The sequence below is a fragment of the Nelusetta ayraudi genome, unplaced genomic scaffold (assembly GCF_046127955.1).
Source record: "Nelusetta ayraudi isolate G7.1 ecotype Tasmania unplaced genomic scaffold, CSIRO-AGI_Nayr_v1 ptg000052l, whole genome shotgun sequence".
NCBI classification, from domain to species: Eukaryota; Metazoa; Chordata; class Actinopteri; order Tetraodontiformes; family Monacanthidae; genus Nelusetta; species Nelusetta ayraudi.
In genome coordinates this window covers 2,857,501-2,885,000 of record NW_027466102.1, presented here as the reverse complement: position 1 = coordinate 2,885,000, position 27,500 = coordinate 2,857,501, and the positions used below count along the sequence as shown (strand labels likewise).

Here is a 27,500-nt window from a genome sequence, read left to right as displayed (position 1 = left end):
CAAATGAGCCCCCCCCCAACCCCGAGTTTGGCCCCGGTATCACTACCAGCATTGCACAGGTGCAGCAGATTTCAGATACGAGCGTGAGGCTAGCGCACGGTAAACACAGCTTGTCTGATCCAACATCTATGCTAATAAGTGAATAACTTCAAACAGAATTTGTATTTTTTTTAAACACAAAAGTAACTAACAGTTTTTCCAGTGTAAGTAGTAGAAAGTATAGATATTTATGTACAAATGTAGTGAGTAAAAAGTAATTAATAGTAAAGAAATACACAAAAATGGCCTTAACACCTTAAAAAAAAATCTGATTTAGTACAGTTACAATGTATTTGTACTATGTTACTTCCCACCGCTGAAGGCTGGAAACGACAAATGGAGGCGAGCAGAGGCAACAGAACCTGGCGAACGTGGTCACAGCGCACGGTGGGTTGCGACAAGGTTCATTTGAGTGGTTCAGGTTTGATTTACCTGGATGTTCAAGTCCGCTCCCATTTTGGACAGCAGAGTCAGGATCTGGTGCTGTCTGTTCAGTGCGGCCACGTGAAGGCAGGCAAGACCTTCAAGCACACATCATCATCATCATCATCATCATCATCATTACCACCACCACCAGGACCATCATCTACATCATCATCACAACCATCATCATCATCATCATCATCATCATCACTTCAAATGGATCTTAGATGGTCTTAAAGGTCCAGTGTATAAAATTTGGCTTGATTTATGATTTTTATATTGGATAAAGCTTAATATACTGCCCAAAAATACATAAATGATAGTGAACATTTACAGTCCAATAAAAGTCATTTGGTTTCCTACCCTGAGAACAGTTCTCATATATAAGAATATTCGCCTTAGGCGAGCTTCCTTAAAAATTTCATACGCTGGACCTTAAAGGCACAAACTCCTGTTTCTTTACCATGCCCTTCCTCACCTCTCCAGTTCTGCGTCTCCAGGACCAGCGCCAGCAAGCTCTGCGACACATCCGTGACCAACTCGCTGGCGCAGTCCGTCTGCCCGTGCTGGCACGCCACATGCAGCGCCGTGTTGCCGTCCTGGTCCTGCAGCTCCAGGCTTGCCCCTTTCCCCACCAGGCCCTTCACCACAGCGGAGAGGTTCAGGTACGTGGCTAGGTGTAGGGGGCTCTGCGTGGCACCGAAAGGAGGGAGGAGGAAAAACGGAATTAGGACAGTTTGGCAAGCTTGATTCAAAAAGTTGATCCCTGACTTTTTTTGAAAATCAAGTAAGGAAATGATTAAATAGATTTATTGAAAGGATTTAAAGGTTTAGTGTGTAATTTTTTTTTTTGAAGACGAAAAAGCAACATCAAGTGGTGACATTTGGAACTGCAGCGTCTTTATTCCCCCTCCCCCTTCTAAGCTTGCCAGTGAGCTATGATGACCTGCGCACCCAAACCTGGATACCTTGTCCACCTTCTTCTTCATTGGTTTATTTAAAGACACAAGCAGTCACCCTAAATACAGAAGGCGCTGTCAGGTGGCCTGGGTGGATTGTCCACACCAGGCTTCCTTAGAAATATAGAGGTACAAGATCGCAGCTAACTGGGGGCAAGTCTCTCTCTCCCTCTCTCCACACACACACACACACACACACACACACACACACACACACACACACACACACACACACACACACACACACACACACACACACACACACACACACACACACACACACACACACGCTCTCCCTCAGCCCCTCCCCAACGCACTTCACCCATGGCCCCGCCTCGGAACAGCCCACTCGCTTGTGAGATTGGCCAGTCGCTGAATGCGAGCAGCCCATCTAGAAATGCGCACGTCATTTTCCTTATTATTTTTTGCGTCTACATCAACGCATGAAACATTTGCAGAAGTTCAGCAATGTAAGTTTTAATTATCTAGTATCATTAAAATGCTGGATGTCACCAAATGGAAGAAATGGAAGGAGGATAAAGCAGCATAATATATCCGCAATTAAAACACCCACATCTCACAACAGCTACTGCAGTCACTGCAATGTTTATGTATTCATTTGCCAGGATGCCGTAGGCCACCCTTCAACTGCTGAGAAACTCAAACCAAGCAAACAAGATAGAAAAAAAGTTGTTTTTTTCACTGTATTTCCAGCTACCTTGTTCTCATCAGCGTTTAGAGTTTGCATATGGGTACAAGATGAAGTTGCAACAAAAAAAATTACATAAACGCATCATCTTTAGTTGCCATCTTAATCAGTAAAGCAAATGTGTGTGGGCGGACATCCTATTTTTAAAAAAAAAAACAACCAAACAAACACTTTTTTTCATCCAAATGTGACATCTCAGAATGACTGGCGACGCCCAGAATGGGCACAACTGAGTCAAAGGGCGAAATGCTGAGTCTCCGCTTCAGACGTTTCTCTTTGACACTGTGTGACTCGCCCCCCCCTCCCCTCCCCTAACCCACCCGCCCACCTCAACCCCAGCCCCCTCCCCAATCCGAGTGGGTTCTTGTGTGACTGGAACCGCTCGCTCCCGCCCACGTCCATACAAGGATGCACTAGCACAGCTCCCCGTGGTTCTATTTCGACAGGAGGTAGAGGAGGGGAGTTTCCATTCAAAGTCCCTGATGAGCTACCGCTGACAGTGACTTCCCTGACGGGTTGGGGGATGGGGGGATGGGGGGTAGTGGGGGCGGCCGGGAAATAAAGAGGAACAAGAGTTCTCTGGAAGCGTGCTGCCTGAACAATCAAAAACACTGATTGAGAGGAAGTCGCAGAGGACGGAAACAGGAGAGCTACTATATGTCGACACTCACTTGGTATAAATTGTTCTGGATGTCCAGGACTTCTTTCGGGAACAACTGTATCAACTGCTGAGCGATGACTTCCTCTTCGTGGATGATTGCTAAGTGCAGCATTCTATGCAGAGCAACAAAACAAACAAACAAACAAAGCAAAAAAAAAAGAATTATCCAATATGCCTGCAAAAACTTGCAGCTTTACATAATCCAACATTGGGCTATCACCCCCCCCACACACACACACACACACACAGAAAAAAAATAGTGAAAAACACACAGCAGGGTTGAGGAACAAAGCATTTCAACAGGAGAGAATATTGCCTCATAATTCCCTCTAACTACATCGCAAGAGACTTGACTGACACATTGAGCAATCAACGCGCGCTCTCTGCAGCAAAGACGAAACCTGACTTCTGAACTTGGTGCCCAAAGGCCCGTGCACTCTTAGATTCGAACGCACGGACAGCGACTCAAAACCGAAAGAGACGACCTCAACATTTGCATGGAGAGACGCAGTAGTCAGTGTGCTTGAAAAAAAAGAGAAGAGAGAGAGAGAGAGAAAAAAAAAAGCAGGACAGCTGCAGCAGTGTTCGGCTGAGGCTGCTGTAGGACGATTAGAGTTTTTATCTACAAGACAAGCAGAATATTTCAAATCAAAGTGGAAGCGTTGGAATGGGGACTAAACTGTGCTCTGAAAGGAACCTCACAGTACTTTGAAGGTCAGCAATGAGATTTATCTCTTGCTCCAGACTAAATGTCAGTGCAACGCCGAGACAGACAGCGTGGGATCAAACCCTGCCGCAGAACAGACAGGGTTCTGCTGTCAAGTCAAATCTGGACTTCCACCACGGAGCACTTTTCTTTTGTCTTTTTAAAAGACGATGCTGCTCTCGGTGAAATCATTCTTTTCGCTCTGATAATATAAACCAAATATTTGAAATAAAGAGGCTCGATAAACAATGATGTGCCGTCGGCTTGATTTAAAACTAACAAGCCTGCGAGCGGGTGAAATATTAGCGGGGCTTTTGCGGTCCCCCGTCCAATCTATTTATGTCACATTGCATCACGTCTTTGTCATGTTTTAACACCTACAGCCTACTTTTTCTCGTTGCTCGGTCAGATCAAAATCCAATGCACACAACGAGTCGACCCTAATAGTTTTCCGGACGGCACGTCTCAAAATATCACAGTTACATAATTTGGGGGAATTCCAGAAAAAAAAGAATTAAAGTGTATTCAGCCGTCAGAATGACAAGTTGGAAGTATTCATTGGACTCCTTCAGCTTCCCAACTCTGTTGACTTATTTGTGTACAGGTTTTTTTTTGCCAGAATACATCTTTACAAATCCTTTAGATGGATAGCTTGTTGTTATTTTTGCACACGGGAAAAACACTTATCGACGCCATCCACGAAAATGCCTTAAATAAAGTGAAAGAACACATTTATTCAAATGAAATGCCAGGTTAAAAAAATAAAGCTCCTCTGATTAGTACAAGCATCTGATAGGAACATATCAAGATCTGTGGTGAAAATATGTTTTCTGTTTCACCAAATATGGCAGGGCTGAATGAATTAAAAAAAAAAAAAAAAAAGGCTCTAGATTGAAAGAGCCTTTTGAGCAAAGGTGGTGTAACAGGAACTTCCTGGTTCAAACAGGACTTGAATGAATAAGAGCTTGAAAAAAAAAATCCCACAGGGGGAGAGAAAAAAAAAAACCCTGTAATTTTCTCATGATTGTCTCTGAGCGTCACTAGCACTGTGTTTTTTCTTCCCCCCCCCCGCCATCTGAATTTCTGTAGCCGGTACAGTCTTAATAATGAAACCACGTGGCTGTGACAATCAGCCAGCGGAAATAAAAAGAGGTCAGAGACGCAACTAGACTCGTTTTTTTTCCTAGACTCGGTTTCTCAGTCAAAACACAGCGATGATGAGAGCAGGTCACGCCAAAAGGTCCTATGCACACTGGTAAGTGTGACCTGAGGGTGCGAGTGGAGGCCGAGGTGTTTGGTGCGTTGGAAAAAATGGAAAAGTGAAACATGCAGAGCTTCTCTTTAAGTCAAACCAAGAGATATAAGTAGCAGGGGAAATAGAGGAAGAAAAACAACAAAAGACCGTAAAACAAGTTGCTGTCATCTCTACATGTCCTGCCAGCCCCAGGATGGGGGCTGGTGGGGGGCTTGCAGCGAGTGTGGGATCCACCAATAAAATCACACGTTCTGCTGCAATCCTGATCAACAAGTTTCTTGGATCAAAAACCGCCGTCCGTAAGCGCCGCCTCACAGCACTTGCTTTGTCTGTGCACTGAGCGCTGGGGAAGTCCAGGCCCCCTCTCTCTGTTTCACTTCTGTATTCTTCTTGCTGAGCGCCATCATTTGCAGTCATGACAAGAACAAAGTTCTCAAAGTAAAAAAAAAAAAAAAAAAAAGCGTCTGCACAATCACACTGCGATGAAATCCCCCTCTCGAGCATCATGGGAAGATTCAATGATTCACTCGTTGCCTTTTGGATTTAATTGCATTTAAATGAAGGAGAGATGTATTAGCTATTAAAAACATGTTTTCTTCTTCTTCTTCTTCTTCTTTTTTTTTTTAAGTTTTATCTTTGGCTAAGAGAAGTTACATTACCCTGCCTTCACTCTATGACAGCTGGGATAGGCTCCAGCAGACCCCCGTCACGCTGAGCTCAGGCAGAAGTGGGTATTGAAAATGGATGGATGGATGGATGGATGGATGGACGGACAAGTTACATTTGGACTTTGAGACTTTGAACAGAAATCTCTGTATAACACGGTGGAGGAAATATGGAGGTTTACAAAATGATGAGCTGCAGCTCCAGCAAAAACATGGGATGTTACTACCAGGAAAGCCTCGTAAAAAGTATTTTAAGATTTTAAAACTTAAACAATGTGGGGAAAGTGATTTATTAGCATTACATCTGGATACTTGTAAACAGTTTCATGGAAGGCGGAATGATAACTAGTTTTTTGTTTTTTGTTTTAAATTAAAAAAAAAAATTAAATAAAAAGTACTCCAATGGGCCTTTCAGCTCGGTAGAAAATTACAAATGCGAGTGAATAAATCAAACATACGTGTCTCCATCTTCAGTGATGGTCGTGAGCAGGTTTTCCTCCTGCTCGCAGATCCGTTTCTCCTGCTTGGCGGCACTGGAGAGTGTGCAGTCCTCCACTATCTCCGTCAGGCTCTCCACCGTGATAGACGAAGAGCCATAGGCTGAGTCCAGGCGCTCGTCCACGGCGGAGAACTTGTCCCTCGCCCCGCCGAAGTCGGCGCTCGGTTGCCGGGCTTCCTCCGACTTGAGTATGGAGCGGAACGAGTCGATGCCCGAGTCGGCGCGACTGTCGTCCAGCAAGTCGTCCTTCCTACAGTCGTCGCTCGCCATGGTGGTGGTGGTGGTAGTAGCTTCTCCAAGGGTCTACCCTCCAACCTTTCCCCCCCACCCACCCCGAGGCTTTACCGTCTTAGCGGCGGGTTTCGGACGCCAGACTCCCGCTGACACCTGAGGAAAGCACCGCTCCTTTGTGAAACCAAAGGAATGATCCGCTGCGTTTCATGCCACTCACCAAGAGAGAGGAAAAATAAGCTACTCTTAAAAAAAAAAAAAAGCAACAGGCCGTCACTTTTGTGGCGTTAAGCGGGCAGTGAAAGAAAAGTTCGGGCCACCCCGAGGTGTGCTTGAAATGAGGCGAAAAGACGTCTACATATCCGGTAACACGGTGAGCTCCGGGCGGGCGAGCAGCAGGCACATGAGCGGTGAAAAGCGACGAGGGGGAAGCGCTGACATGTGGCGGAGCTGTTTTTGTCACGCGGGGAATCCCCAGTGCGCGTGAACGAATACAAACTTCAACTGAAAAAAAACGCGTCAAGTTACTTTGGTGGAAAGGAGCGGAAGTTTACCTTTCAAAATACATCTGTTTTAAAAACCTACTGCCGGTTTGTTCAGTTTTGGTCATTTTTGTTATTGAATTGTATAAAATACCCGTCAATATTCAGGAGGGTCCCCGTCCTCCCGATTATTACTCAGTACCAATCCAAATTTCCTTAACATACAGGAGGCCTATAATTACCTTACAATTTCAATCTGTACAAAGCGCTTTGAGACGTTTTTGGATGTGATTTAGCTCTGGACAAATAAAAGTTGAATTAGTGACAATAATATTATTTTTTAGCTTTTTGAAAAGATTTGAGACCCCCATAAAATTTTGCTTTGAGGCTTTCAGGGGACCTCTAATCAGGAGGTCCAATCCCCCACCCAGATCCCTCAGTATTTCGAACACTGATTAAATACAATAATACGTTATTCAATCATATATATTATTTATTGTTAGTAATTATTTGTGGAACATGAGAAATAACAATATTGTGCCAGTCAAGTCAACCACTATCTTGAATTTACCCCCCACATCATAAAATTCCACTTTCATTGCATTTACAATGGTGCTTTTGAAAAAAAAATCTTTACAAATGGCTGGTACACAAATGAAAGGCGGCTTGTTATGTTTGTTAACAATTTGCCATTCAAGGGCACTCTCAGGTCAAAATGTCAAGATTTTCCCTATCAAGTGTCAAAAAAGGTCAAAGCAACTGTCTGATTTCTGTAATCACATTCACCACACATTCCCCAAATTGCGTCTGGATGTATAAATATTTACAATGGCGTGCTTGTTGTGGTTGACGCATTCAATTAAACAAAGAAAGTTAAGGCCTTTTTTTGAGGGGGGTGGCTTTTTCACAGAGGTTTTAGAACCTACCTTTGTCTTGCATGAAGATTGGTGCAATCTGTTGCTGTTCCCCTGTCATTGGCAATGACAGAGGAAAAGATTTTTTGAAAGAGAGACATTTCATTTTACCATAAATTGTGCAACTTGCAACCAATGGCCATACAAAATGAAGACTACAATTAATTTGGCTTCACATTGTGTTTCTGTCTTTCCAGAAAGAAAAGGCCCAAGTGACTACAAACCTACATCCATCTGAGACATAGATACTTTTATATACATATATATATATATATATATATATATATATATATATATATATATATATATATATATATATATATATATATATATATATATATGTATATATATATATATATACATATATATATATATATTTCACTGTGGTCACAAGGTGATGTGGCTTTGGGGGGCGGGTCCATTCATCCTGCTGTGCACGCTCCTGCGCGAGCTATCTGTATCTCTTCTACCAGAAAACTGATGCGCGTATGAGAGAGAGAGAGAGACAGAAAGACAGAGAGAGAGAGAGAGAGAGAGAGAGAGAGAGAGAGAGAGAGAGAGAGAGAGAGAGAGAGAGAGAGAGCGTGTGTGTGTGTGCTATTTACATCTTGGTGTCGGAGGAGAGTGCGGAGGGTGGGGCGGGGGGGCGGGGTTCGCTCGCATGTGCCGCTGCCTATCGTCTTTGTCTTCCTTCACAGCTCCTCTGGCTGCCATGGGCACTGCCTGCAGGGAGGGAGGGAGGCTGACTGGCGCATTTGTCATTTCCCAGCATCCAGTCAATTCGTCAGTGGAAGAAAAATAAAAGCCTTTGTTCTTTTTCCATTGGTGCGTCTTGACCTGATTCTCGGAGGCGGATGCGACGTCTTGTCCACCTGAAGGATGCCCGGCAGGATGATGATGATGATGATGATGATGATGATGATGATGATGATGACGACGATGATGATGTCCGGACTGGTTCCCTCTGGATGATGCGCGCACAGAGGTTCCCCGCGTGTTTACGTGTCACTCTCACTCGGAGAAGCCCCGATCCCATGCCTGGCTCTCGGCGCCGCTCTTGACATCATGTCCCCGGCATCGGCTGCGACGGCCAGTGACAGCAGCACCGCCGCCGCCACCGCCGCCACCGTAGCCGAAGAAGAGTTGGAGAGCCCACGAGAAGAGGTGAGCGTGCACGTGGGGGTTGGGGGGGGGGGGTCGGTTTGCACGTCGAGGGAGGTCAAGATCAGCCCCTATAATTAGCGTGTCAAACATCGCCGACATCACCCGCCCGCGGACTCGGGCATCATCGCGCTGCGGTAATCAGATTTCAGCGGGCAATTGGAGGATTTAGATGGCTCTGCGATGCGCTAATTGCGCCCAATTGCAATTGCGCTGTGGGTCTGCCTTTGTTTTTGTCCTTTGTGTTTGTTTTTGACGTTGTGTTTTCAAAAGTGAGGTTCAGAAACGCTCCAGTAGAGAGTACACACGTGTCTTCAATACGAGAAGAATTCAAAAGCCCAGCCACAGTGACAAGAAGACATTTTCCCATTTTCTTTTCCATTTCTCCCCTTACCCCCCCTCCCATCTTAGACAAACCCCTCTGATGGTACATCCAAGCGACCTGTTTTTGCTTTAAATACTGGGGGGGGGGGGGGGGGGGGGAACGTCTTAATGGTTTAAATTCTCTGGTGTGACGGCCTTGAATGAGAAGATTAATGTCTTCTCATTTATTGTGTTGTCCATGTGTGTTCCTTCACAGACTCAAAATTTAGCTTGCATTTTATCAGTCTACCAGCTGTGAATTTGCATATACCAGCCTGGTAGCAAGTTGTGCTGCTTTCTAAAAAAAAATGTATTTATTAAAGATGTATTGTTTTTAGTGCTGCAACAACGTAGTTTCCCAATAAGCTCAATAATCTATTATATTTCATTCTAAAATAGAATCCTGCAAATAACAAAATAAAAAATGCAAATGTCTTTTGAATCTCTAAATCTCTTTTCAGCTTAATTTTTTTTTTTAAATACTCCTCCCACCTCCACCTTATTTAATTCATTGATGCATGTGAGAGCTACAACCTGGCCTGTAAGTGAATTTTTCTCAGCTACATATGTGTTGAACAACATGCAGGCTCCTCAAGTTCGCATGGTGAAATATTATATTTGCTTCCTCCCAGTTATCGGCACGTTCTCAGCCACACCGTTCAATTTGGCTTCCCGCAAAGAGAATCACAAATTCGAATGAACAGTCACGTTTCCTCCTCTCATTAAATGTAACAAGAGCCACAGAGTATGTCACGTTGTATTGATTGCAGCTGCTGAGCCAGTGCTGGGTAATATAGTGAGAAAATATTCCTCCTGTGGTACAGCTTCATCTCAATGGGGATTTAATGCTCCCCCGCCCGGTTCGGTAAGGGACTTAAGAACCACGTGACCAAGGTGGCAAAGATAATTATGGAGAGAGGTCCATTAATTATTTCTGCCTATGTGTCAATTGAAGAGCTGACATATTGAGTTCGATTTGCGAGTCGAGCGGCCCCTCAGTCTCTGTGGTGAAAGGTCCTGACCTTTGTGAGAGATGAAGGGGACCTCCCGTGTTTTCCCCATTAAAGTTATGTTGCAGCACTCTAATTCTGTGCGTATTATGTCGAGCCACACGCTTTGCCTTGGTGCAGTCTCTCTTGTGCAAATTGTTTGAATGGATTTTTTTTGTTGTTGTTGTTGCAATTATTCTTCCTTCCTGCATGGGGCTTTTTGAAACTCTGCCAGGTCTGTGTGGTAGTGCTCCCAAAAGGCGTGACTAACTCCTGATGCAGGCACTGGCGGGTTGTTGGGGGTCCTGTGGTGATAAAAGATGGCACCAGATTTATGGTCCCACGCCAGATTTGCTTTCTACACTGGTCAGAATGCTACATTTCTTTAAATACCATAACAGTTCATATGAATATTGTGGATGTGTGAAAGTATCAATATATTTTTGGATAGATTTTTTTTTTTTTGGTTTACGTCAGATCACGAGAATGGACCAGACTTTTGATGATAACAAGCGCAGACTGTGAGATGCAAAATTTGCCCGCAGCCCATGCATAAACTATGTGAAAGCACTTAGAACGCAGAATATTTCCCTGAATATTTTATATGCACAGGCCATTACTTTTGAGCTGTTTCTAAAAATATACCTAACAGATATTTAGGTCAGACTTCAATTAAATAACCAAAATAAGTACGATTAAAGGTCCCATGTTACGCAAAGTCACTCAATTAACTCATGTTTTCCAGTGACAGTGTGTTTCATCTACCCTTCGAGACCACCTTGTTTTTGTTCCCTTTCAGAGACTTACAGCGAAGCCTCAGTCTTAGCAGGGAGCTGTGTTTAACTAGGGTAAACAGACAAACAAGTGAGCTGTTTCCTAGAGATAAAGATAGGTTTACTGAATAATTGATCAACGAAGGCTGCTCCTGTGCAGTCTGGGGTGAAAAATAAAATCTGATAAAAGTCAGACAAAATTGGCAGTATCCATTCGTGGCGTGTAATGTAGCAATCGAAGGAAGCAAGCAGGGGCGGAGCTATGAGGTGGGTAGTTGCGGCTATGGCCACCCCATGGCTGAGGTCTAATTTGATAAAAGGCCGTACACTTCCACACTACTGCATGTTGTTTTTGTTTTTTTAACATGTATGTCTGATTTGATACTTAGTCTGGATTTTGTTCTTGGTGGACAAGACACTCAAAAGAAAGAAAGAAAACTTTATTGTAACCCTGACCCTAGGACAGTAGGAACAAGCAGATGTAGTTTTATTATTATTACCTTGGTGAAGATTTTCTTTTCTCCATTTCATGAGCCAACTGTTATAAGGTCACACTGAAAAACATTTCATAAAAACAGCTTCAGTAACAATTACATGAATGATAAGTCATGTAGACATTTCAGGTATCTACTTAGAGTGTTGCCACTCCTATGTGAGTCACGATCTCGCCCTGGATAACCTAAAATAATCCCGCCACTGGATACAAGCCAAAGCCAAACGTGTGCCATTTTCTTTTGTAAATGCAAACAAAGAGAGAAAATACCGTACTACGTCACCGTTACCCATTGACTTACTTTGCGATCTTCTCGTCCCCTCTGCAGCAGCGACCTCAGAAGCAGTCTCTGACCAAATCCTTGTGTCAGGAAACACACTGGAAATGCCTCCTGCTGTCGCTGCTGATGTACAGCTGTGTCGGGGTGATGGCCTGGTGCCAGGTGACCAAGATCACGCGCCTCTCCTTCGACAGCGCCTTCAAGGGCAAGTCTATGATGTACCACGACAGCCCCTGCTCCAATGGCTACATCTACATCCCCCTGGCCTTCCTGGTCATGCTCTACGTGGTCTACCTGGTGGAGTGCTGGCACTGTCACACCCGCAACGAGCTGCAGTACAAAGTGGACGCCGAGAGCGTGGCCGAGCGTGTCCAGCGCATGCAGCAGGCCACACCGTGCATCTGGTGGAAGGCCATCAGCTACCACTACGTGCGGCGCACACGGCAGGTGACGCGCTACCGCAACGGCGATGCCTACACCACCACGCAGGTGTACCACGAGCGGGTCAACACGCACGTGGCCGAGGCCGAGTTTGACTACGGCAACTGCGGGGTCAAAGACGTCTCCAGGGTCCTGCAGGGGCTGGAGGACTTCCCCGTCACCCGGCTGCGTTTCACCAAGTGCTTCAGCTTCGCCAACGTGGAGTCGGAGAACTCGTACCTGACGCAGCGGGCGCGCTTCTTCACCGACAACGAGGGCCTGGATGACTACATGGAGGCGCGCGAGGGCATGCACCTGAAGAACGTGGACTTTAAGGAGCACATGGTCGCCTTCTCCGAGCCCGGCCACCTGCCCTGGCACGGGCGCGATGCCGCCTTCTGGGCGGCGGCCGCCCTCACGCTCTCCTGGCCCCTGCGCGTGCTGAGCGAGTACCGCACGGCGTGCGTGCACTACCACGTGGAGAAGCTGTTCGGCTTCGACTATGTGCCAGCGACGCCGTGCGAGGAGCGGCCGCAATGCCGGCGCATCCCGCGCGTCAACACCGTTGACAGCACAGAGCTGGAGTGGCACATCCGCTCCAACCAGCAGCTGGTGCCCAGCTACTCGGAGGCGGTGCTCATGGACCTGGCGCAGCTGGCGGGGGCCGACTGTCGCGGCACCTACTCGGCGTGCGGTAGTGGCGGCGGCAACTACCGGCAGAACTGCGAGCGCTGCCACCGCACCATCAGCAGCTCGTCCATCTTCTCCCGCAGTGCCCTCAGCATCTGCACCGCTGGGAGCCAGCGGGTCCCCTTCAGCGCCAGCCGCTTCTCGCTGGGCCGGCTGGCCGGCTCCCGCCGGAGCTTCCCCTGGAGGAGCAGCGGGAGCCTGAACGAGCCGTCGTCGCGCCCCACCGAGAGTACGCGCTGCCTGTCGGGCCGGCAGCCAAGCGAGGAGAGCCCGCCGGACTACCAGGACGCGGCGTACTTCCCGGTGCTGATCGTGCACCGCGACGAGGGCTGCCTCAACCACGACCACCGCTCGCTGCACAGGAACGGATCCTGCGTGGAGACTTCGCTGTGACGAGGCTGAGCTGGGTTCACGGTGGTCGCCGTGGTCAAGCGGTATGATGCGGACGTCGTGGTTCGACTTCACACAAGCAGCCACACAGATATATTATTTGACTCCGGGCTAAAATGTCCACGTTTCAGAAAGCACCTCAAGCTTAGTGCTTGAGGAAGGCATACCAAACGTGGTGATGAGACAGTACACAATTTTAGGAGGTAGTACATTCTGGCCGAGTCCACTGATGTAAAAAATAAGTTAATATTAGTTAATAAAACCAATGGAAGACAGGTCTGACTGTAAATGCTAATTCAAAGATTAAATCTAAGTCCAACTAATCTGCAAAAATGCACTTTCCTGAGATTTCGACTCAACTGTATTGAAAGTGCCAGAAAGTAAAAGTGGAACAACAATTATAAGATGAGCATAATTGCTCATCTTATAATGAGTGTGTTATATACATACACATTTTGCATCCTTTAGGTTTTGATGCAAAAACACCTATTAAAGCAAATTTCCTCATCTTCTGCAGTCTGAATGAATTAAGTCTCGTCATACAAAGCTCATAATAGTAATGACTGGTGGAGAGTTTCTTGGGACAAAATCAAACATTGACACAGGAGTATCAAATTGGCAGTTGTGTCTCAAAGGCATTTTGCTTCCTGGCTTTCTAAATATGGCAACACACAGTCCATGAATAATTTAGCACAGGTGGGCTAAAGGACATGCGAAGTTCACACTGAACCAACAACCCCCGCCTTATGTGCACATTAACTGTACAGTTTACATAATAACATAACAATATATTCATGGAAATCTGCTACTTTAATAAGATATGTTTCATATTTGGCAATATTTGTATTCAGCCTACCTCCTTGTTTAAGTGCCTAACTAAACAACTGTTACTAAAGCTTTTATAATGGAAATCGTCATCTCACCATTTAAAATCACTTTACACACAAACAAGGACACTGTTGGAACACAATTCTAGAGGTGATTTATTTGATGGTTGTAAAGGTCCAGTTTCATGAACCACCTCAGCAACGTTTTCCAACAAAAATGCCTCTTGTCTGTCAGTGAACTGCCCAGGAATGAGAGTCCATTCTTGATTTCTTCCACTTGCTTGCTGTTTCTGAAAGCTTCATTACTTGTTAATTACTTGTTTATTACTTGTGATGTCACAAAGAGCACTGATGCCTCTGCCGGGTTAAATGTAAGCCTTACTGTCAACTTGTTTATTGTCCCTTTCAAACATGCGGGAAATACAGCATAGAACAAAGCATCAGCCTCAATGGTAGGTTGAAACAAACATTTTTTTTTTTACAGAAGGCTGTAAACACAGGGCTAACCATGCTGTTTTCCGGAGATCTGTCGAGTTTTAACTCACATAAGGCCATTCAAGTACGTCTAGGATGAAAAATTAACATCTGAAAATTAGTCTATAACGTGACCTTTAAAAATGAGCTTCTAAATGGTTTCCGGATGATTTCACTTATAACACAGCTCTCATATAGCTGTGGCTGCTGCTGCGGCTTCTGCTGATGAGTATCAGAGAGACAGCCGAGCGCTGGCCACAGAGGATGGTATAAATAGGCAGAGGCCTGAACTCACTACTGATAGTGTCAGAGTCAATAATGTGACAGGACTTCTTTTTAAAAGAACTGGCGAGAAAGAGAAGAACTTGGCTAATGAGATTGGGCGCTATCCCCGAGGTTGTGGGAAATGTAAAAATCCAACTTTGCTTTTCTATTAAAAACAACAAAGTTAAGCAGAGTCCTGTTTAGTATTAAAAAGATGAAAACAAATTTAATGAGCAGAAGAAACACAGACCTACAACTTGCCTAACTGGCCAGGGAGCGCAGAAGGAAATGAATGGGGTTTTTGAATCAGATTTAAACACAGACGATGTGGGAGCAAGTCTAAACAATATGAATATTCAGTCATTCTAATTGTAAAGGTGACAGTACAGCTCAACTATAGCTTTTATGATTGGTTTTATTCTTGAAGATGAAACATTTTTGATGCAGTTTCTGTACTTCCTTTCTTGAGACTTGCAGCCAAAAGGTTAGCTGGGACAAATCATTATCCAGCATTACAATTGTCAATTCATAAGGAAATATTAGAATCTTGCCCTTGGTTTAACATTTTGCAGGAGCTCTGGTTACAACTGCACTACTGACTTTCAAAATAGTTGGGACAATTTGAGAATTGGGAACGCTTTCCTTTGAACGCAGAACAAAAAATCTTTTCATGGCCGCCCAAACTTGCTCAAACTCAGGATGGTAAAGGACAGTCGGGCAAGCAGACACACAAGGTGAGGACCAGCAACCAGAAAATCCAGGTTGTTTAAAAAGAAGGGGTTTCCAAATTGAGGACCATTTCTCTCACTCCACGTCAAATGGTTTCATGGTTGTGGAACTATCCATTCATCTCCCAAACATCACTTGTAAATACATTGTGGAGCCTTCTTTTGCATTTATTATTACAAGGGTCGCACCATGAGATGTTTTAAATTGGTCGGACTGAGGCATAAAGAGTGAATTTTTCGATTTGTAATCAATGAATTTGAATAAAGGTTTTCAAATGAACAACTTGTCTACTCATTCTTGTCATGCGCGACATGGGGGCCTCTTTCACTGAGACTTTGTGAGGCTCGAGCCCAGGCTTTGAGTAGCACAACCTCTTCAGCAAGCCAACAGGCAACGAGAGCCGCATCTGGACTCCTGGAACACAAGTGTGATTAATATTATTGGAAACATCTGCGCTGACCTCACTGTTGCCAGTCAAGATCGCGGCTAGGCCTCTTTAAATATTAACGCTATCAAACAATATATATCAAACAAATATAAACCAAGTTACACGACATGGCCCCTTTGATCCTGCCTGTCACCTTTGTTGGTCCATTTGTTATCATGCTGTGCGCTATTTCACAATTCTGTCATGTCGTTTTAGATCACAACTTCGCAAACACAGCACAGCGCGACGGCTTGCAGAATGTTCAATAAACTGTTTGTGCAGGCGCACTTTGGAATTGCATTTTTTTGGTTTGAGGTGAGGCGGTTGGGGTTCGCTCGCCGACGCAGTGTGCTGGACTTATGGCATTGACAGTGCTCGGGGTCAGTCATGCGTTTGTTTTCCTGCAGCTGCAGAAGAAGGACCCTCTGAATTGAGAAATCAAATCTGAATAATCTAATCTAATATCAATCTAACCTTGATTTTTACGTCCCTTGTGTGCAAGATAGGCTGTGGTTTGGCCAAGATGTGACCTTCACACGTCAGGCATTTCAATTGAAAATGGGTTTACAGTGTCTGCAGTACCTGTGGGAAGGAAATGTTTAGACGTCTTCAGATCTGATAATCAGATTGATCTTTACGTTTCTGCCTTCGTAGGCTTTCAAAGGAAACCAGCCTTTTCATGTCTGCGCTGTCATGTTTTCTAACAAATCGGCTATGTTCTTGTCAATGTTTCCTTCCATTTCGCATTTTTCCGCGTTCTTCTGCTCGTCCAGGCCCTCGTTGGCCAGGAGCGCCTGCAGGATGAAGGACGTGCTCTGCTCGTCCGCCCCCGTCAGACGGACGTCCAGTTGTGTGACGCTGGTGTTGTAGCACATTGCCTCCTCCAAGGCTCTGCCTCCGTCCTGCACACACACACACACACACACACGCACACACACACAGAAACAAAAAGAAAAATATTTATACATGTATGTCTAAAAAGAAGAAGGAAAAACTAACCCATTAGCAAGCTTTGTTGCATTTAGCCACCGTTACTGCACCAGCCAAGAAGTGAATGAGACCAGATTTTCAGGGTAAATCCGGGGAAAAAAAGGCTTCAATTTGCTAGGGAGCCGTAAGATTGGACTCTGGAGCAATGGAAGAAGGTCATGTGGTCTGATGAGTCCAGATTTACCCTGTTCCAGAGTGATGGGCGCATCGGGGTAAGAAGAGAGGCAGATGAAGTGATGCACCCATCATGCCTAGTGCCTAGTAGGCAAAATTAATGCAACACTGGATGGAAATCAATCTTGTGACATTGCAGAAGCTTATTGAAACAATGCCACAGCGAATGCGTGCCATAATCAAAGCAAAAGGCGGTCCAACAGTAAGTTAGAGTGTGTGACCTGTATTTTTGGTGGCAACCTTTTTTTTGGCCAGGCAGTGTATATCGGTACCGGGGGACCTGTCAAGTAGGATTTGACATCAGGTTTTTATTGGGGACCTCTTTGGACGCCCACTCCTTCTTCCAGGCTGACTGGGTGGTGAGGTCAGCTGGTGGGGGGTTCTTCCAGATAGGGCGTCTGGATAGGAGTCGAGCAGAGGGTGGGTTGAGAATGTCTCCATGGATTGGTAGGTGGGGGCAGTGTTCAACCTTTTGAAGCATCCTTTGAGTGGATGCAGCTCGCCGGATGTGTGGGGGTGCAAATGTTTGATAAAACAGGGGCCCAGGGGAGTGGTGTTGAGCGTATTGTTCCAGTAATGATTTGCATGGTTGTGTTGAGCTGGCCGTCCATGTGGTGCGTGTCGGATGACCTGAGCCAAACAGGGGCACAATATTCTGCTGCGGAGTATGCAAAGCCAGTGCTGAGGTTCGTAGTGTTGACGCGCCCCATTTTGCACCAGAAAGCTTGCTGAGCAAGTTGTTCCTGGACTTCACCTTGGCCGCCGTTCCTTTTAAATGATCCTTGAAGGAAAGGGTCCTGTCAAGAGTCACTCCAAGGTAGGTTGGATTTGGGGCATTCTTGAGTGTGAGTCCGCTCAGGTGGATGTTGAGTTCTCTGGCAGCTTTTGCGTCGTGGAGATGGAATACTGTGGAGACAGTCTTTGCTGGCCTTGGTTTTGGATGCCAGGTTTTGCAGTACTGGTCCATTAGTAGTAGTGGTTGAGGACAATGGATCAGTGTTCTCGTCGCATCCTCCATCAGTACCCAGGTTCGCCTGGCGAAGCAAATGATCCTCCCAGCAGACTACATTCCAAGAGCCAAGAGTATCCACTCGAAGAATCGTTGTCACAGTTCAAAAGCCGTTGAAAATAAACTATAGTATTGATCCTGCCACAACTTTTTCATTTGGCAAAATTATCAACAAATATATTGTTTCATTAATAACAAAATATAGATTTTCTTACTTTTTGCTAAAGTACATTTCAGAACTTGTACTTTTTTACTTTTACACGAGCAAAGGAGTTTAATCAGTACTTTTACCAGATTTTTTTTTTTTTTTTTTTTTTACACACGTATCCATAATTGTACTTAAGTAAGAATGTGCATACTTTAGCCATCTCTGGTTGTGGCAACCCATTGGATGCAGGGTTCTGTACTTTGTAGTGTGTAAGAGATTCACTGCAGATTTAGTCTTCCTGTAATTGCACAAACTAGACTAGCGTTGTCATGTACAACTTTACAAGTCCAAAGAAACAAAACAAAACAAAACAAAAAAGCAACCAACAACGAACACTGAAAGGGTTGTGGAATGTACGGGCGAGACTCACCACACCCAGGTTGTTTCCAGAGAGGTTAATGGCCTTCAGGCTGTTGTTGCGTAGCAGCACCTTGTGCAGCGCCACAGCCGTCCGCGCCGTCAGCTCATTGGCCGCCAGGTTGAGGTGAAGCAGGAGGCTGTTCTTCATCAGGCCACTGATGAGGGCCTCACCGCCGTCATCTTGCACGCGGTTCAGGGCCAGGTTGAGGGACCACAGCCTGGGGTTCTTGGACAGGGCGTGGCTGATAGCTTTGGCTCCAGGGTCTCCAATGCTGTTGTCGTAGAGGGTCAGGGTCTCCAGTTTGCTGCTGCCCAGCAGCTTGCCGAGGGCCCGGGCCCCCCTGTCCCCGATCTGGTTGTATGACAGGTCCAGTACTTTCAGGGATGGGTGGTCCAGGAGGTACCTCACCAGCGTGCGGCACTTGTTGTCCTCGACTTTGCTCAGGTGGATCTGTAGAACCTGGAAAAAAAATGTTTATTGTATGGATTACAACTTCTGTACATGTCACGGAGTCGTGATGTCACACTGCATGAAACCTCATGCTAATAGATCAAATTTAATTGTCAGGAGGATGTAAACATGCCCACTTTCGACTGGATTGTAGAAAAGAAGAAGGGACTTTAACCTAGAGCCCCTTGACCCTGGCTGTGTTCACAAGCTTGCAAAAAATATATCTCTAGATAGAAAACAGTGCAGTGAGCTTTTCCAAGCCAAGTACTCCATCCATCCATCCATCCATTTTCCATACCCACTTCTTCCCGAGCTCAGAGTCACGAGGGTCTGCTGGAGCCTCTGCCAACTGTCATAGGGCGAAGGCGCCAGAAGGTGCCAGTTTATCGCAGGGCCACAGAGACAAACAACCATTCGCACTCACATACACAACTACGGACAATTTAGAGTTTCCAATTCACCTGACATGCATGTTTTTGGACTGTGGGAGGAATCATGGAAGCAATCAACTCAAAATGTGCACTGCTTCGCAGTGTTTTTTGATTACTGAAACCGCATTATTATCCAAAAAATAGCATCGCATTTGTTCTTTTTGCTGGCGCACAAGAAAAAATTGACGTTAAATGTTTGTTGGTGCTTCAGTCTTAGTTGTATGCAAAATGATGACATCATTATAACAATTCTCGACCGGATGCAAACATTTACCTTCAGTGTCTTGCAGGACTTGATAGCCTTGCCAAGGTTCTCAGAGTCCTTGTCGACCATCTCGAACATCGACCACTCGAAGTTCATGCCGCACTCCTTGATGCGGTACACCAGCCGGAGCTCCTCCAGGCATGTCAGCTTGTGGAGCAGGATGTTGAAGTTGAAGTGGTTCATGGATGGCTTTTCCTGGTCAATTTCCAACACCGACCTGTAGTCCTCCTCTTCCTCCTCCTCCTCCTCCTCCTCCTCGTGGTGCTCCTTGATGGGCGTCAGCAGCTGAGAGATGTCCAGCCTCTTGATGTAGTTCTTGCAGAGCGGCACCAGATCCAGGACGTCTTTGGCGTCGGTCACTTGTGGGATGTAGATCTCGATCATGCTCTCCATGTGCCTCTCCAAGTACATCCTCTTCCAGCTGTTGTCATATTCGGAGACGTCGCACAGGTCCCAGCGCTCCCTGCAGCAGCGCTCCCAGTAGGTCCCGTCGCTGATCAGTTTGGCTGTCAGAGTCAGCGGCAGGGAGGTGGACAGTCTCTCCAGCACATAGTCTTTCTGGGTGGGCGTCAGCTCCTTAAAAATGGGCTTCCCTGCAACGTGGTTGCATGATGTCAAATTGAGGCAGTTGGTTTTAAGATAGTGGTTGAACTCATGGTACTGGGGGCAAGGTCATACTTGCAAAGTGTTTAATCAAGGTGGTCAGGCACAGGTCCGACAAGGGCGCCACAAGAGCCAAGGACCAGCTTGGATCCTCGGCGATGAACCTCCTCTGCATTTTTTCTCACCTGGGCTGATCACTGGTCACTGCGTTAAAGGTTAAGTGTCTAATATTTGAATTTGAAGTAGAAAAAGGAACGTCAAGTGGTTACATTTTAGAGTACAGCATCTTTCACTCTCTCTCTCCAGTTTGCCAGGGAACTACAGTGGCCTGCGCACACAAACATAGATACCTAGTCCACCTTCTTCTTCGTTGGTTTATTTGAAAACGTGAGCAGTCACCCTAATTATGAAACGCGGTGTCAGGCAGGCTGAATTGTCCACACCAGGCTTCCTTAGAAATGTGGCATTGCAAGATTGCAGCTAACTGAGAACAAGACCCTTAATATGTGTATATTCTTATATATGTATATGAGCACGGTTCTAAGGGTAGGTAGGAAAACCAAATTACTATTATTGTACTGCGATTATACATTTTTATTAATGCATTTATGGGCAGTAGATTAAGCTTTTACCAATATAAAACCATGAATCAAACAAAATTGTACACATTGGACCTTTAAAAAGGAAACTTAAACTGCTTTAGATTGAAAAAAAAGAGAAAAATTCAACTGAGTGGCGTGTCTTACATGACCACGTCTGGTAACGTATAATGAGGTAAATAAGTCAAGGATGAACCAGGTACCCTCTTGTTCTTCTTCATGAGCAGAAAGCTGGTGTATTGCCACATCCACCTTTCTTCTTGGTCTATCTATAGTGTTGAACTGACTTTAAAGTCAGACTTTAAAGGCAGCATCAAAATAATCTCAGAATCCTCGAAAAAAGAGAGGAATTCCTTAATAAACAGGCCACTTAAGGCCAAGCAGGAGGTGGCAAAGAAGAGACGTTTGTCTCCCTATGCTGTGTACTAACGCAGCAGGTTTAAAGAGTAGCAACCCGATCTCAGAAAAGAGGAAAAGCATTCGTGATTATTGGACGTAAGTAATATATTGGTAAGTATTAATCCCAAATGATTGAACAGCAGGATGTGCAGAATTTTAGAACTGAAATGTTCGCAATACAGTTGCTGTGCGAGGCAGGCTCAGTTACTGTAAGATATAAAAGCTGCACTGATCTTTACGCTACATTGACAAGACGGCATTGCAGGATAGAAACACAAGACAATTTTTCCCCCTCTTTGTTACAGAAGCTGTGCTGCATTGCTAGTTCAATGCTAGTTTCAGCTCTATCAACATCAGACACTTCACAGAAAGGTCCATCTGAAGAACGGTTGGTAGCTAAAGTTAGTTCTTCATCTTGGTGGTTCCTGAAAGTTTCTTCAATCTCAACTTGCTTTGTTCACGGCATCCTTCACTTCACTGTCTTCAGTAGTGCTCTTCTTTGGCTCAAGACCCCGTTGATTGGCCAGAAGCGCCTGTGCGATGACGGAAGCACTTTTCTCCCGGGCCTCAGTCAGACGGATGTCCAGTTCTGTGATGCTGGTGTTGTGGTGCAGCATCTCCTCCAGAGCTTTGACTCCATCCTGCACACACACACACACACACACACACACACACACACACACACACACACACACACACATACAAAAAGGAAGAAAGACAATAAATAAATAAAGTACATCTAATCTATAGAACAGTTGCAAAGTTACAACTTTAGAAGTTAAGAAAACTAAAACCCGCTGACAAGCCTTTGCAGTTCTGTAGACTTCACTTTTTAAACTGCTGTGGATTATCATTAGTAATATTTGCATTTCAGTGTCCAAAACAGCTTCTGTTTCTGTCAAGATGTGTTCAATGTTGCATTCATTGACTCTTTGTAGTGATGTTTGCTACGCTGGTGATATTTGGTCCTTCACAAACAGTGTATATATACAAAGCAGGTGCAGCTTACTTGCGTTTGTTTACATTTCCCTTGGGTCTCTTACAAGTGAAATCTAGAACAGCTCATCGCTGCGCGAGGTGTAGTATTTACTCATCAATTCCAGAAAATACTTGACTTGCATTGGGGAGAAGTTCGAAAGTTCTACGCTGAACTAAATGACAGCTGCGGACGATGCTGGAACATAAATGAATATCAGCCACTGTCTTCAGTGCCACCAGACCATAGAGTCTCGTGCGAACCCCCCCTCACCGCAGAACCCCTCTTTTTTAATTCCCCCCTTTTTTAAATCATTCAGTTTTCATGAATTTTCCTTTTGACTGTCCTGGATTCGCAGATTTGTGAACTGCATTTTGTCTACATATGTTTTGTTTTTAATTGAATTGATGGCCTGCAAAATGCATTTGCAAAAGCAATTGCAAATGTGAGCTGCTCAAAACAAACAAACAAACAAACAAAAAAAACGGAAATGCAATAGCAAAATGCGACCAAAAAAAAGAGAAACTCTTTCAATTCAAATGAATGAGGATCTGTGACTGGTGCGAGACTCACCACACCCAGGTTGTTTCCAGAGAGGTTAATGGCCTTCAGGCTGTTGTTGCAAAGCAGCGCCTCGTGCAGCGCCACAGCCGTCCGTGTCGTCAGCTCATTGGCCGCCAGGTTGAGGTGAAGCAGGAGGCTGTTCTTCATCAGGCCACTGACGAGGGCCTCACCGCCATCGTCTTGCACGCGGTTCAGGGCCAGGTTGAGGGACCACAGCCTAGGGTTCTTGGACAGGGCGTGGCCGATAGCTTTGGCTCCAGGGTCTCCAATGCTGTTGTCGTAGAGGGTCAGGGTCTCCAGTTTGCTGCTGCCCAGCAGCTTGCCGAGGGCCCGGGCCCCCCTGTCCCCGATCTGGTTGTGTGACAGGTCCAGTACTTTCAGGGATGGGTGGTCCAGGAGGTACCTCACCAGTGTGCGGCACTTGTTGTCCTCGACTTTGCTCAGGTGGATCTGTAGAACCTTGAGAAAAGTGACATTAGGGTTAATTTTTAGGTTTATTATTAGGGTATGAACCAAGAGCCCAGTGATAATATCCTGCAGCAGTTGAGCTAAAACAGGATCTTGCTGTTTGTAGTTGTATTGATGAACAATTGTTGGAACAACCAGATGAACTAAAGTATGATATCACAATTAAGTCATAAATGTTGTTTGGCTACTATTGTGACGTATGTCATGAATATTGAGTAGTTAGCGCCATCTAGAGGACTGGAAAGATTTTGTGCAATAACGCTGACTCAAAGGAGTTTAGGGCAATATATTTCAATAATAAATAAATAAATAATAAATAATAAAAATACATTTCTATACTCGTTTTTCACGTGATAAAGTACACGACTTAATAATGCAATACTATACTGCAAAAACGGTGCAATTTGATCCTGTATTGATCTGGCTAATGGACAAATACTTCAAAGGAAATATAGGTGGTTTTGATTGCAAATAAACAGCTACAGAGTATTTATGCTCTCTATTATGCTCTCAATAAAGTCATTGATTATAATATACAGAGGAATCAATCACTGCTAAATGTCATATTATCTAATCACTCCTTCAGTTTCAATACCATCCACATAAAATGGGAAAACAACCACGTTCCCATACTCAAATATGTAACAAACAGCGACTTATTCAGGTTGCAGCCACAGCTTCTGCCGTCTCTCCTATGATACAACATTCAATATTCACCTTCAGTGTCCTGCAGGATTTGACGGCCTTGCCGAGGTTCTCACAGTCAGTGTCAGTCATCTCGAACATGGGCCATTCAAAGTTCATGCCGCACTGCTTGACCCGGTACATCAGGTGCAGCTCTTCCAGGCACGTGAGGTGGTGAAGCATGGTGTTGAAATTAAATCGGTCCACGCACGGTTTGTCACTGTGAGTTTCCAGCACCAAGCTCAGTTTGTCCTGCTCCTCCTCCTCCTCCTGGTTTTCCTTTACGGGCGTCAGCAGCTGAGCGATATCCAGCCTCTTGATGTAGTTCTTGCAGAGCGGCACCAGATCCAGAACATCTTTGGCGTCCGTTACTTGCGGGATGTAAAGCTCTATCGCGCTCTCCACGTGCCTCTCCAAGTACATCCTCCTCCAGCTGTGCTCGTACTCGGAGACATCGCACAGGTCCCAGCGCTCCCTGCAGCAGCGCTCCCAGTAGGTCCCGTCGTCAACCAGCCCAGCAGTCACGTGAAGTGGCAGAGAAGTGGACAGTCTCTGCTGCACATAGTCCTTCTGGGTGGGCGACAGCTCCTTAAAAATGGGCTTCTCTGCAAAAGTAGTGCATGAGGATGACGTGTCTTCTCTCTCTCTCTCTCTCTCTCTCTCTCTCTCTCTCTCTCTCGCTCTCTCTCTCTCTCTCTCTCTCTCTCTCTCTCTCTCTCTCTCTCTCTCTCTCTCTCTCTCTCTCTCTCTCTCTCGAGACAGCTTATATGATAATAGAGGCAAGATCATACCTGCAAAGTGTTCGATGATGCTCTGCAGGCACAGGTCTGATAACGGGGTCACTGTATCCAGGGTCCAATTTGGATCCTCAGCAAAGAACCTCCTCATCTTTATTTACTTGCTATTTTTTTATGAATATGCACCTGTTAAAGGATGATGATGATGATGATGATGATGATGATGATGATGATGATGATGATGATGATGATGATGATGTATTGGCTAAACATCCGACATCAACAAAGCAGTAACCAGGCAAGCCGCAAGCTAAAACTACACCTGTGCTAAACTAGCGAAAAGCTAACATGGCTTTCCCCTAGGTTGCTTTTTAAAGCAACGATCTTCACGACTATCTAACTTTTGCTTGAGCGTTGTTGTGTTGGCAGCCAATCAATGGCTGTTGCACAACACTGACTTACTTGAAAGTGGTTGAAAGTTTGAGAAACTCCTGAAACAGCTCGGCTAAGTGTCGTCCGTCTCCATGGCAACACAGCGTCCACAAGGACACTTGAGGGTGGGACGTCACGTGTTAAGTTAATGTTAAAACAAACGAACATGTAAACAAACCGGCAGGCACAGATACAGCAATAAAAATAAATATTTTCAATTTTGTGTTTAGTTGCAGCGGACAACAAATTCATTCATTCATTCAATCATCTTCTATACTCGCTTATTCCTATTCAGGGGTCACGGGGGAAGACCAAATTAAAACAGGAAATAAAGCGCGCGTGCACAGACGCATTTTTTTTTTCTTCTAGATGTTTTTTTTTTTTAGGTGCAGCAATATACTGTGTATTAACGACGAAGTATTATAAATTGCAGATGAAAAAATAGGCTTAAAATACATTAAATTATGAATGTTAAGTACAAGTGATTGGACAGAATGAAAATGAGGTGAGTTTATGCGTGTAAATTGTACTTTTACATTATTACAATGGTACAAAAACACTCTTATACACCACATACAGCCTGTACAAACCGAGACATTTTGAATTTCTTCCGGTATTCCTTGCTGCACCGTCGATACCAACATTTTAGCTCTAATTTGAAAAGATTTGAATGTAAAAATTTGGGTGAAATCGTTCATACACAAGGGCCAAAGGGTGCAGTGTGTGATCATGCTGTGAAGGATATTTGGATTTCAACACAACCAACAGATGGACAAGCCCCCCCGCCCCCCAAAAATAAATAAATAAATAAATGAAGTAAATTAAAAAAAAAAAACACGCTCCAAGGAAGCAGCGCTGGAGGGTGTCCATCTTTTTTTTTGCACCAGTTTTAAAGAGGAAACAGGTGCATTGCGTAGGTGTAGGGCTTTGGCTCCATTGTGCTATAATAAGCATGACAGGAAGTATCAGGGTTTTGTTTTTTTGATACTGTGGCTTACAACACATTAGGACATTAAAGCTGCACGCAGTACGTGTATACACGTCACAATGCTTTCAGCCAGGAGCTTCCTTCATCCATTATAGAGGTAGAAGAGTTGAGTTAGGACAACTGGACTTGTTTTGTGATCTTGAAAACGTTTCGCCTCTCATCCAAGGGGCTTCTTCAGTTCTAAAAAAAAAACAAAAAAAAAAACAAAAAAAAAAACAGTGGGAGAGTCCCAGGTATTTAACCACCCAAAGGTGTGGAAGGGGCTCAGGCTGATTGCACCCACAAAGGAGCCTAACGACTCACATGAGGACGAGTCAGAAGTAGGAGGAACACAATAGCGGGTCGTCAGGTTAATGACTGCTATAAGGCCCTATTGGCCTTTTAACACCTCGTTGGTAATCAACACCTATTGTTGAAAATCAACACCTTGCCAATAGTACCATCAGCCTGAGCCCCTCCCACACCTTTGGCTGGTTAAATACCTGGGACTCTCCAACCGTTTTTTTTTGTTTTTTTTTTAGAACTGAAGAAGCCCCTTGGATGAGAGGCAAAACGTCTTCAAGATCACAAAACAAGTCCAGTTGCCCTAACTCAACCCTTCTACCTCAAGACGACCAGGATGACTGAGAACCTTCACAGACATTCATCCATTATAGAATCTCTGGGGTCTGTAAGTGCTGCTGCAAAACTCAAACCACAGCGAAGAAACAGCCTGCCGGGGTTCACCAGTCACGTCCAGGGCTACTCTCAGAGCTCAAGAGAGGCTCCAACTGCAGGGCCTGCGGCAGCCCGCCAACATCTCCTTCAAGTAATCGGACCTGACGGACACACTTTCCACGCACTATGACTCTAATGGACTGGCGTGACGTGAGCTATACCTGAGTCGTAATTAAGAGCTTGTAGCCCCAGTGCACTTTTTTTGGTGGGTGTGGTGGTGGGGGTCGTCCCAGAATCTGCAGCAGACTAGAAGACCAGAGGCATCACAATGCAAAGGACTCCCTAAATACTGGTCAAGACATGACCAGCAATTTGAGATTCTTTTAAGTCCAGGAGGAAGAGTGCATGATTGTTATAACCTTCACACCTGTGTTATAATGCTGTATTGGACTGCATGTCATAGTTGTTACATTTTTCAATGTAAAATACCTTGAACAGATTTGTTCTATACTGTATATGACTGGAATATGTAGGTCAGCAGACATTAATAGTACAACATTCACATTTAATTATTCATGAAAGCTATTTCTTAAAGAATAAAGCAGCAGGGAGTTGAATAAAAGATTCAGATTTGTGTTAAGCAACTATTTTGTCAATTGATTCCCTCCCCCGGGGCCTTTTT

General features: G+C 45.0%; 4 protein-coding genes and 1 long non-coding RNA gene across 5 annotated transcripts in view; 2 read left to right on the top strand and 3 right to left on the bottom strand.

The window, feature by feature from the left end:
- Positions 1-6,623, bottom strand: part of nfkbie (nuclear factor of kappa light polypeptide gene enhancer in B-cells inhibitor, epsilon) — a 10,493-nt gene extending 3,870 nt beyond the window's left edge. Inside the window, exons 1-4 of the mRNA XM_076037612.1 lie at positions 5,876-6,623; positions 2,802-2,904; positions 941-1,151; positions 472-560 (exon numbers count right to left, since the gene is read on the bottom strand). Coding sequence (XP_075893727.1) covers positions 472-560; positions 941-1,151; positions 2,802-2,904; positions 5,876-6,186 — 714 coding nt within the window. The 5' untranslated portion in view covers positions 6,187-6,623. The remainder of the gene's footprint in view (positions 1-471; positions 561-940; positions 1,152-2,801; positions 2,905-5,875) is intronic.
- A 1,295-nt stretch (positions 6,624-7,918) lies between these two features.
- tmem151ba (transmembrane protein 151Ba) lies at positions 7,919-15,096 on the top strand. Its single transcript, XM_076037676.1, has 2 exons — positions 7,919-8,707; positions 11,651-15,096. The coding sequence occupies exons 1-2, from the start codon at positions 8,609-8,611 to the stop codon at positions 13,103-13,105; spliced, it is 1,554 nt and encodes a 517-aa protein (XP_075893791.1). The 5' UTR covers positions 7,919-8,608; the 3' UTR covers positions 13,106-15,096.
- A 1,091-nt stretch (positions 15,097-16,187) lies between these two features.
- On the bottom strand, positions 16,188-21,314 carry LOC142896157 (dynein regulatory complex subunit 5-like). Its single transcript, XM_076037677.1, has 5 exons — positions 21,061-21,314; positions 20,390-20,518; positions 19,721-20,304; positions 18,575-19,024; positions 16,188-16,725 (listed from the first exon to the last, which is right to left on the bottom strand). The coding sequence occupies exons 2-5, from the start codon at positions 20,487-20,489 to the stop codon at positions 16,501-16,503; spliced, it is 1,359 nt and encodes a 452-aa protein (XP_075893792.1). The 5' UTR covers positions 20,490-20,518; positions 21,061-21,314; the 3' UTR covers positions 16,188-16,500.
- LOC142896159 (uncharacterized) lies at positions 21,183-22,254 on the top strand. The gene is made up of 4 exons (XR_012928305.1): positions 21,183-21,316; positions 21,351-21,408; positions 21,618-21,713; positions 21,800-22,254. It is a non-coding gene; the product is annotated as an uncharacterized LOC142896159 (long non-coding RNA).
- On the bottom strand, positions 21,357-24,893 carry LOC142896158 (dynein regulatory complex subunit 5-like). Its single transcript, XM_076037678.1, has 4 exons — positions 24,796-24,893; positions 24,038-24,609; positions 22,862-23,311; positions 21,357-21,953 (listed from the first exon to the last, which is right to left on the bottom strand). Exons 1-4 carry the CDS (start codon positions 24,890-24,892, stop codon positions 21,756-21,758), a joined length of 1,317 nt encoding a protein of 438 aa, XP_075893793.1. The 5' UTR covers position 24,893; the 3' UTR covers positions 21,357-21,755.
- Positions 24,894-27,500: the final 2,607 nt, after the last annotated feature.